The 11,137-nt window shown below is 38.8% G+C and overlaps 1 protein-coding gene across 3 annotated transcripts; it reads right to left on the reverse strand.

The window, feature by feature from the left end:
* Nucleotides 1–489: 489 nt before the first annotated feature.
* On the reverse strand, nucleotides 490–10,213 carry LOC121299547 (carbonic anhydrase 15-like). Of its 3 annotated transcripts, none has more exons than XM_041227329.1 (9): nucleotides 10,033–10,213; nucleotides 7,432–7,520; nucleotides 6,630–6,665; nucleotides 5,902–6,072; nucleotides 5,490–5,635; nucleotides 5,048–5,140; nucleotides 3,441–3,507; nucleotides 3,001–3,167; nucleotides 490–2,357 (listed from the first exon to the last, which is right to left on the reverse strand). In XM_041227329.1, exons 2-9 carry the CDS (start codon nucleotides 7,499–7,501, stop codon nucleotides 2,160–2,162), a joined length of 948 nt encoding a protein of 315 aa, XP_041083263.1. In that variant the 5' UTR covers nucleotides 7,502–7,520; nucleotides 10,033–10,213; the 3' UTR covers nucleotides 490–2,159. The 3 variants fall into 3 exon arrangements, with proteins under 3 accessions (XP_041083263.1, XP_041083261.1, XP_041083264.1); XM_041227327.1 differs by having other exon boundaries at nucleotides 10,075–10,212; XM_041227330.1 differs by lacking the exon at nucleotides 10,033–10,213 and adding an exon at nucleotides 8,750–9,235.
* Between the last annotated feature and the right edge of the window lie 924 nt (nucleotides 10,214–11,137).

Here is an 11,137-nt window from a genome sequence, read left to right on the forward strand (position 1 = left end):
GATAAAACAATAATATTGTTTCAGGTAATTTTTTACCTAAGAATTTAGTTTCAATGAAGTAATTCTGGCAGTAGTTTTACTTTAATTTTATACACTCAAGCCCATGCATGTAATAGTACTGGTATATCAATGCAAACTATACTAGCATATTTTGTGCAATTTACAGAGTTCCTAAATAGCACACTGTATTCAGATTTGTATCATTTGTATGACTTGCTTTTCCTGTTCAACATTTAATATGACAAACTGATAATTGGGCTTTCTTTCTCTACAATATACTGCCATATAATCTGTTGCCTGACTTCATATATACACTGTATGCAGCTCTTCTGCCCAACACAGCCAGCAATGTGAACTTCTAATTAACTCTGTTTGTAGGTAATCCACAGTCATGCCAGAGGGGTAAAATGGAGGTTAGCATTCTAAACAGAGCAGCCTGCATCCTTTTGTTAGAGAAATTGATAGGCAACTGAGATCCATTTCTTTCATTCCTTTATTTTCAAGTCATTCTAAAAACAGCAGGGTTTTGTTGGTTGCCCCCAATATTCAATCTAAAATAGAAAGATGAATACTCACTATACATTTCACAGCTAGAACCACGTGGATTGACCTACTCTAACAGAGACAAAGCGTGGCAAGAAAAAGAACACACACCACACCCAGCAGTAGAAACTCTAACAAAACATCTTTGTTTGATAACAAACTTATGCAACAGGACATCTCCCCTCTCTCCCCTTGCATCAGAGAATTAATTTCAACAATGCATTACTAGCCAAACTGCATTCAAAACAGATTCCACTAAACTGGGCAGACACATCTACAAGCACCAAGTGCAACTCTAAATCTCAACCCTATCAGGAAATAGCCACAAACTGTCAACTGCAATGAAAAAGGAAGGGCTACCTAACCCTTAAAGCTGCAGTTTCCACTATCAGTCAATATAAATTGGTGTCTGCTTATTGTGTATCATTCCATTGCTTACTGTTGTTGAATCTTCCTCTCAGAAAGCCTGTAACAGTCCAGTTTTACATTAAGATCTCACTTCCACACACCAAGATGCATAGAATCCCCACTCACTGATCTGTTCAAACAGTAGCTCTTACATGACACTAGGGTAGGACTATCTGGGGTGTTGACCAGTTTTACCGTTTCAGATTTGACATAACCAGGTGGCAGTGATGAAGATGTTAGTGCCTCCACCTTCTCCAATAATCTTCCACTCATACAGGTCTCTCAGGTTGGTTGGCACCCACACAGTATAGTTACCATGGCATTTAAACCAGTCATTTGAAAAGAGCAACATCACTTAACTGGATTCATTGGGAGTCCGAGTAAGTTTCCTCCAATGCCATGTGATCTTACTGGAATGAACAGGGCAGAACACTTCCAAGTCTTAGTGCAGTTCCTGTAATTGGCACAGGAATCTGTCTACGCCAATTCTCTTCTGAAATTCCAGGAATATTCCCTTCCCCCAGATTACAGTAAAAATCATTCAGGTTTTCCCCTCACGCCATATAAAAACCACCCATTGATTCATTTCCATGTTATAGGGTTTACATGCCCTTGAAAAAGCAACTCTTTTCAGGAACAGTATATAAAAACTCCACCTTTATAAAGGCATTCCAATAGCAAGATATTTAACTTACCTAATGTTAACAGAGCTGCAGGCTTTACTGTGCCCAAAATAACTTCTGCTGCCCAATATCCAGTTCTGAACTAGATATGCAAACCAGTATACCACGAGGGCAGTGTTACACTTCACCATCTGGTCAAGATGATAAAACCCAAAATCTCTCAACCCTGTCAGGACATGAACCAATCTTTCCCTTAAAAGATCACTTTACAAAGACCATTTCAATTTGACTTTTTGAGCATGACAATATTAACAGTACAAAACACACATTACTTTTTACTTGCAGACAGTGCATTGTGAGAATTACATAAATTTAGAAACATCTACATTATACTTTCCATTACCAATTCAAGACTTATGTACAGTTATGTATATTCCCAATATCTTAATTATACATACATTTAAAAAGACAATTATGCTATAAAACTTGTAAAATGTAAAACTATTGGATCCTTCTTCCAAAAGTTCAGCATTTACTGACCTTCATAAACAGTATTCACATACTGGCTTGTGAACAAGATAGCATTTACAGCAGCCTGATGGCCAGTAAAGGGAACAAAAGGACACTAGAAAGGGCAGGACTAGTGCTGCTGCTCATGCTAGCCTGCTTTGAAGCATAAATCCTACGACTGTTCAAAGCCTGAACAGGGCGGTAGTTGTCTTGCATTTTCACTTCAGTCTTCCCACTGGCCGAGAAATGCACAGAGTTCACAAAGGCATTTAACTGAAAGAGGAGAGAGATACTTACTGTATGCAACACCTTACCAGAACCTGATTAGCAATTACAATCTTTCAAAAAAGAAAAAAAAAAAAAGGTTAGATTCTGTATATTAAGTCAATGCAAGATATTTGTTTCCAGGACTCTTGTAAAAACTTCCTGTCAGGTGGGTGGCTACACCAAAAAAGTTGCTTTGAATGGAATCCATGATAAAGCTACCATTTAATTCACCCAAAAACTTCAGAGTCAACGATTAACTTAAATCTGCAACAGTCTTTTGTAGCTGATGCTAAACTCAAAGGGGGAGGAAAAAAAAATATTAATATAATATTTATATAATAAAATATATTATATATATATATATATATTTATTTATATATTTATATATATATATATATATATATATATATATATATATATATATACATACATACATACATACAACTTAGTCTTGTGGTTTCATTTGCCATTGAAGATGACACCAAATGACAATATTACATTTTCTGGTCTTCTGAAAAATGTCAGTTTCTGGAATCTTCAAAAGCATAGAATCTAATTGTGGGGGGGGGGGGGGGGGGGGGGGGGAATTTACTTGAAGATAGTTGAATAATAGTGTCACACAATACAAGTCAGGGAGGGGCAAGCGTACCTGGGCACTGCTAATGGGGATGGGATCTTCAAACACAGTCCAGATAACCGCCTCGGCGCAGCCTGGGGTGGTGAGAGAGCCCCAGTACCGGTAATATCTGCTCAGGAGGTTTTCTGAAGGAAGCAGACTGTCCAGACGGAACGTAGAGGCCAAATCCACTGAACCACCTATAGTGGAAATAAACACTGAACCGTGCCCACTTTTAATCACCAAAAAAAAAAAAAAAACCCTCTAACTAATCACTTAAACAGATAACCAAGGAAAGTGGCAGCAAGAAAACAACCTTTTAGTGATTTTACAACTGTGCTAAATTCAAGAATGCAATGTTTATGCCTTACAGGGTCAAAGATTGCCAAAACAAGGGGAAGGATCAAACTCTCCTGCCGTGAATGTCTACAAACTATGCATGCAGATTGTAAATTGTACGGCACTTCACCTACCACTGTAACGAACACTCTGCAATCCATCAATAATTGTGTTGTAGTTTGAGTTATCCGTGTCGGACACCTGTAGAAGACAAATATAATAAAGTGTTTAACAAATTCAATTAAATTAAAATATGGCAATTATATTCAGTTTATTAAAACAAATACTATTTTTACTAGTGTAAAAGGCCACAACTGGAATGAGCCTTATTTTAAACCATCCTTCACTGCACCAAGAGCAATCAAGAATGGTATCTAGCCAAATTAGATGTTTCTTGAGGAGAGGGTTTATCAAGAGCTTGTTCACTTACACTGCAAAGTTTTTAAAACCTTTTTCCTTCTGCAACTGTATTGGGTTCCAGTCTCCTGTGTATAGTGCTACTGATACAGGCAGCTTGTTGAATTATTAATCTGTAGTTGAGCATTTCCAAACTCAAATTTGACACCTCCTTTGTTGCACATTTCTGGAATATCCTTTTCAATTTCAGATATTAATCTGGGATGTATCCAAACGGCATCACTTAAACCCTGATCATTGCCTTATAACATATTCAAATGAAGGCTTCTTACAAAAATACTGAGTGTCTAGACTAAAAAAAATAAAATTTGAGTGGCTGCAGCCTTTGCCCCATTTCCACTTTCCTTTAATTCATGTTACTGGAACAACTTCAAAAAGAAGCTGATGGTTTGGAAAGGGCATTTAAAGTTTTAAAGAAACAGTACTGTAATTTGATAGTCCGAAACAGCAAGAATCAGTCCAGAGAGGGCATAAATGCTGAACTGATGTAGCAAAAGAAAAACACCCCACCTGCAAACGATGTATAACAGTACAGAATGTGTGGGGATTCTAATTTCAGCAGCAGATACAGCAAGAGTATCCATGGCTAAAGAAAATACAGTGAATAGTTTCAGGGAATGTGCCGTCTTTTGTTGGATCCAAAAAGGAGTTTTTTTAGCACTTCAGAAAGTTGCATAAAAAGGAACCGCTGTGCCAACACTGTGAAAGGAAATTGCAGATCGAAATAAAGCTGCCACACCTGGCAAAACCTAATCCTGTGTGTGACCGGGTCAATGGTATGCAGCATCTCCAAAGAAACTGCAGGATAACTTAATACCAAAACTGTAAAACCAACCAACAAAAGAAAGTGTGCACATTGTAGAAGGGTCTGCTAGAACCAAAGTACAAAGATAAATGGTGGTGATCTGTTTTAAAAAGTAATCCAATTAAATACAAGAACACTTAATTTGATCAATAGGTCTTGATAAAAAGTTGCTACTGTGTACATTTAGATCTCCCTGGAGGGATTCTTGCTAAAAGCACCATGGAGATTAAATGTGTGCATTAGTAGCTTCAAACAGGTCTACTGAATTGCTTTATGCTCTTAATTAGGGATGTTTGAAGAATATCCAGGTTTTCATGTAACCTTTAGCTTAGTACCGATTGGTTAGAAAGCCATCTTGCATTTTATTTTATTTTTAGCAGAGTATGGGTCGGCAATCTAGGGCATGTATACATACCATTAATAAATATTCAAAACTAGAAACTTCCTGCACTTTGATTGTTGCAAACATGTACACAAGATCAATAAGCTAGAATACAGCACTACAGGAAACTGCCTTACCTTGAAGAAGAAGCCTAACACTGCTAACCCATTGGGATCTGTCACAGCAACTTTTATATCAGTATATTTGGAATGCATGTGGACAATATGGACCTGCAAATAAACACAGTTAGTGTATTTGTGTTCAATAGGTATTCAATAAATTATACATGAATAGGCTTGCTTGATAAAGCAGAGGGCTGAAATGGACACACCACTTTAATTGAATGTGCAGAGCAATGGCCACACTAATTTCAGTCTTGCTTTACCTGGGACTAAAATGAACCTGAATCTGTACATGAAACACATTGTGCTTCATTAGAGACCCAAGGTTAGCACTAATCAGGGCAGTCTTGCCCAAGTTAACAGCTAGTCCAAGATGAGCATCTAATCAGGGTCTGTCAACCTTTAATGTATCCCTGCATAGAAAAGTGCAACTTCAAAGCATTGTGCTTCTCCCCACCTCCATTGGATACCAATTTCCATCCAGCTGGTGTTCTGACCCATTCCCATCAGGCTTGCCCCAGTGGAAGTGAAACTGTAAAGCATTGTACTCTGCAGGCAGGCCTGCCCCGCTCACAGAGATGCCGGATCCAAGGTTCACCTGCACTGTAAATAAGCAGGTACACATTTAACAGGGCTTGCCTGAAATGATCACATTACACGTGCCAGCTGTGGTATGGTGCTCCTTCCTTAAGAGGAGGAAGGTTGAGAGTTTGTGGCACTCATTTAAAATCAGTTATTTCACTCACACTTAGAAATAAAAATTAGACTTCTAAATATACTCCTGCCACATGGCAAGATTGTTTGCTTTATATTGGGTTTTCCCTTAGAGGGAGTGCAGTTGAACTATCCTTTGCATCTCTAAAACTTACCTGCATGTCCACTGTTTACAATTGACCAGGCCCCTGCTGGGGCAGTGTTGTAACCCTTGAAAACAAATGCATCCAACTCATTGCTCCTTCTAGCTGTCTTGCGGTCAACATTGATGGGAGACTGATTTACACCTCCACACTGAGGAGCCAAGACTTTCCAGCGTGCAGGAGCTACAGAAAAGCATGTAGGAGAAAACCAATCACTGTCAAGGAGTTCCAAGAATGTCATGCCTAGATCAGCCCACGCATGGAACATGTCAGAGACACCACTAATGTTTAACAGCAGTTCCTGTATACAATTATTTTTGTGATTTATAATGAAACTCACAGTACTAAAAAAAAAAAAAATCCTCTTACAAAACTATAAAGAGCAATTGAGTTGAATGCAATAGAATTGTTAAGTCTTGCCACCCACTACAAAAAATCTATACCCAAGACATAACTTTAGACATTCTGGATTACATCGACCCCCAGTCCACTCAATCCTGGGGGATTCTCCAATAAAATCCAGTGGTGGCTTATCCTGGCAAAGTGTAGGTTGGTCAAATCAACCCCAAAAACGACAGGCAGACTAACGTTTCAGATTCGTAAGTGCATTTACAGTATACCGATGAAGGCAGTAACCCAACATGTCTACCTGAAGGGATAGGCTTAGTGGAAAGGCACATTTGCTTACAGTATAGGAGGAATAAATGCAAGAAAAGAAACCGCATTTATGAATGACTTACCACATGTTGCATCCTGGGTAGCATAGCACCACGTACCTAAAGTCAGAGAAATAAATGGATACAGGAGTTCAAATATGGATTAGAACTACAGTGAGTACTCAAACTAGTAAAGTTGAGTTATCATCTACAATAAATTACAGCCTAAATGTTAAATTTATACTCTTTATGACATCCTGTATCCATCCAATAGGAAGCATTGCCTATATTATGACAGATTTGACAACCAATTCATACTGTGCGTCTATTGCATCCCGATTCATCTAGCTTGTGCTCAATTTATGGTACTGGCATTTAGTACGAAAGCGGGATGACCCAGGGAAAAGAGGGACGGATAGCAATCCTAGTGCCAATAGAAACGGTACAATACTGAAGCTAGTGTGCTGCAAGAGTTGCACAGGGGGGCATAATGAAATGCGCTAAACGACACGAAAACAGTGATTGAGGAAACTGTCACTACACATTAGACATGCAAACAGAAAAAATCCAAGAACCAGCAAAAAATATACAAAGGATACGACAAGGATGGCAGAAGTGCCAAATGCAAAAAAAAAAAAAGTGGCGGCCGGTTAACAAGTTTCGCCCAGGTGTACGTAATACACAGCATGTTATGCATTTTATAGTTGACAAAAAAAAAGTTACGTAAAACAAAGACACATCTGATGGAAAATAAAATATGCAACAGCTTTGCATTAACACTGAACTAATTCAATTTGCATTTTAGGGCTAGTCGCTCTGATACACTACACGCACAAAAGCCGACATTTACTCAAACACAATTGCAATGTATAGGACAGTAACTTACCCCCGGATGCCTCGGTCCCCGGCAGCAGCATCATCATGAGGAAACTTAAAGCAGCTCCCAGGAACGGCATGTTGATCCCTCTCCTCGCTCTAGAAGAAATAAATCCTTTTCAGTAGAATAGCGAGGGTATGGCTTTGTATACCCACCAAGCAGCGGACTCAGGTGTTCCTTGAAGCGTAGAAAATGTACAAAAACACGGTTGTGTATTTAATTTTGCTCTCAAGTTTGTTTCCTTCGTATACCATGTTTTTCACAGATTCCCTGAATAGCAGCAGTATAAAAACGGGAGTGGGACAACTGCAAGTGCAAAATCTGCCCAGCGAGACACGCATCTTAGTACCGTTACTTCTCCTTAAATATTCATTAGGAGAGGACCTGCTATTGAACGCACTGCTGTGCACTTGCCTAAGCCCCCCCCCCCCCGGCATTATATTCAGACTCACTCTTCGAAAGGGCACTGCGTCACCAGGCAGTATGTGGTCTATAAATCAAAGATCCGGCTTTAAACGTCAGTCTGATATCAAATGATAGCACATTATCCTGACGCTTTGTGCGATTAAATGACAAACGAATCTGAACAGTGCTCCATTTTATTAAAAAACAAAACACAAAACAGCTAACCCACCCAAATTTCATTTCCATAATCCAACCCATTTTTATCGAATTATGATTCTTTTGTTTTGATTAAAAATCTCGAAGCTAAAAATCAGCAATCTTAACCAGATTGATTAGCGAGTACAAATTACATATTGACAATAAGAAGCCCCCAAAATACTTGATAGGGCTACATTGCCACCATTACAATTGTTGAAGCTTTTCTGACGGTTAAACGTTAAAGGCGAGTTTTAAACATTAGTAAAACAGTAATCTATGGGCAGCTGTATTCTATTAGTGAATAGATGGCTCTTCTCTCTGCCGCCGACAAACAAGATGTTACATTATAGGGTTCGTTCAGAGCAACAGCTTTAGTATCCGAAGATAACATCTGACCTACAAAAATGCGCTTTAATAGAAAAGAAAGAATTTAAATCCTGCATCAATTAACAGTCCGCATCTGTCACTGATAAGAATAGCAACTTCAAACATTTACGCCACTTACACATTTGAAGTCAACCCTGACATTGGACTATATGGGTAAAATGACACACGTCAGTTAATAATTATAGGACTGTTTGTAGTTGTTTCCGGGGGTCCCCATTTGCAAAGATTTAAAAAGCTATTACGCTTGTTAAATTTATCGCTGGACAAAACAGGCAACGACTGTGTTAGAAAAACGAACTCATGACCACCTTCGGTACAACAGTTAAATGTAACTTACCTTTGAACAAGACTGGATAGATATCGTGTGGAATAACTATGTTGTCTTTGTTCAACGGCTGAATGATGAATAGTGCATGCAACGACTGCGGAAAACTCGAATTTTGCAGAACTTCAGTACTGTAAGGGTTTGTCAGCACATGCAGAACTTTGCCTAAGGAAAATGATACTCCGAATTCAGCTGTTTAATGGGCTTTAAACGTGCTTTCTTTCCCCACACACTAGCAGAATACTTCTCTAAAGTTCATAGAGCCGAGGGTGTTTTTTCAGCCTTTCCCTGCAGAATAACTAGTGCACTCTATGAACGTTAATGAATCGTTGTATTATTTTAATAAAACTGCAACGCTACTGTTATATACCCTGCTGTCAGCACGCCAGTTAATTGCTTTTAAAGCCCTGCCTTAACAATTTTGCAATTAACACTTATTAAAGTGAACTGCAGAAGCGCGGTTCGTTTTCTACATTGTGCCCTGCGCGCTAACGTTGATCAGAGTGAAATAACAAAACACATTTTTATCGGATGAACTCAGACGTTATTAATTTGTTCTCTTCGAGTGCCGGACCCTGGCACCGTCCCAGTTTGATTATTGGTTAAAAGTCAGTGAAGCTCTGTTTGTCAGAAAACTGAATAACTTGGATCCAGTAGTTGATTTTAGCACATATTGTATGAAAAATATTTTTCAAACGCTTCTAAAATAACATTTTCTGAAAAAAAGGCTACGACATTAATTCGTCTGATAGATAACATTATCAAATTCTTGTCAAAAACACATTATCTGTATTCCCCATCAGCACTGTTGTGGCTAAATACTCAAACTACAGAACATATATTAAATTAAATTTGACATCATCCAGTGCACTGAACTTGCAACATCATTACTTAGAAATGTTACAACACGTAAAAATTATTATTATAACCTTTAAAACACAGAGGGAAAAAACATTTTCAGATTAAAGTCACAGAGATCAAGCATCTCTGATGCTGGAAGCACATTCATCAATGTAATGAAACTAATATTTTTAACACATCAAGCACACTACCCTCCAACAAGCACTGGGACCAGCTTGTGGCACCAGTAATTAAGCACTCATTTAAACTTCAGAGTACAATCACCATTCACAATGGATAATAAGCGCACTAGTGTATAATTCACACAGCTACAAACACAAGCTTATTAAATTAATGTGAGCACTTTGTACATAGTGATGTTCGCTTCACCCTGTGTAATTAGGTACAGTTATGGTAGCACAAAGCAGTTGAAAATAGAATCGATCTGGACTCACTACAAACTGCGAGAGGTTAAATACTTTCAGCTCCGCACATACCAGTACACCTGCTCCTCACTCTGCTCCGCTGTCTTTCTTTAATGGATAGTGATCTCTTCACTACTGCGCCAGCACGCAGAGTCGCAGGCACATTAAGTCCATTGCAACCCTGTATCACATGCAGACTCATTCTGTATTGTAACTTCTGGCATCTATTGACAATACTAAAGCCACGTGTTATCAGTGTGCTCTATTGCCATATTCATACAATTGTGATGAAATGCATTGTACCCTTATATACTACAAGCAATCGAATGCCGTATAAACTAAATGGAGATTAGTCACGTTTCTTCTAAACAATTCGCCCCATTAACACTGATTAAATACGGCAACTGTTATACAACGACGTCATTAAAAGAGGTTTCATGCATTCCATCCATTGGGTGCATGTATTGCTTGAGCTCCTGGGCTGGTATTCTTGTTGCGCGAAGGAATAAATACAGGTGCAGAAATCATAGCTCTGGAATGGATCAGCCAAGTGTCAGATTTCTAACACGGTTCTCAGTCCACGTTCTAAAGCATCCCCATGCACAATGCACAACGCACCGAGACTAAATATAAAACACAGCAAGCGCCTGAACTGGATTCATTACTAGGTTTACTATATAAATCCATGTAGACGAGGACAATGCATTCTGGTAAATGTGAAAGGTGCCCAAGACAGGTAAAATGCAGATGAATGCATTGCAATGTGAGTTGAACCCCCCTATCCACGATAAGAGGTAATGTGTTTCCTGCTTCCACTAGGGTCAGAGGGAGGGAGTGGTGCGGGGGCAGGTTACCCCCACACACTCTTTGACAGTTTCTTGCCAATGATTCCTGGTTTCCAGTTGCTTGGTAAAAGGTTAAGGGGTTAAACATTTGAACCCCCTTCCCATGATCATGTTCTTCAAATGACAGTCCTGATCAATGGAATGAAGTGCCTGGATCAAAAATAATTTATCTTTAAAAAAAAAAAAAAAAAAAAGCTTGAACGTATCTCTGGTCTATTCTATTGTGACGACATCAACTACAAATCTCAACTTGGTTCTCTTACTCATTTTCATTCGAGTATTGGTCAGCT

This window comes from Polyodon spathula, chromosome 25 (genome assembly GCF_017654505.1).
Source record: "Polyodon spathula isolate WHYD16114869_AA chromosome 25, ASM1765450v1, whole genome shotgun sequence".
Taxonomy (NCBI): domain Eukaryota; kingdom Metazoa; phylum Chordata; class Actinopteri; order Acipenseriformes; family Polyodontidae; genus Polyodon; species Polyodon spathula.

Bases quoted from the DNA above. Each gene is read 5' to 3' on its own strand.
- LOC121299547 (XM_041227329.1), bottom strand. From the start codon at position 7,501: ATGCCGTTCCTGGGAGCTGCTTTAAGTTTCCTCATGATGATGCTGCTG. The intron at 3,168-3,440 runs GTAGGTGAAGTG...TTTCCACTATAG, and splicing joins GCAGAGTGTTCGTTACAGTG to GTGGTTCAGTGGATTTGGCC. The intron at 2,358-3,000 runs GTACGCTTGCCC...CTCCTCTTTCAG, and splicing joins TCCCCATTAGCAGTGCCCAG to TTAAATGCCTTTGTGAACTC.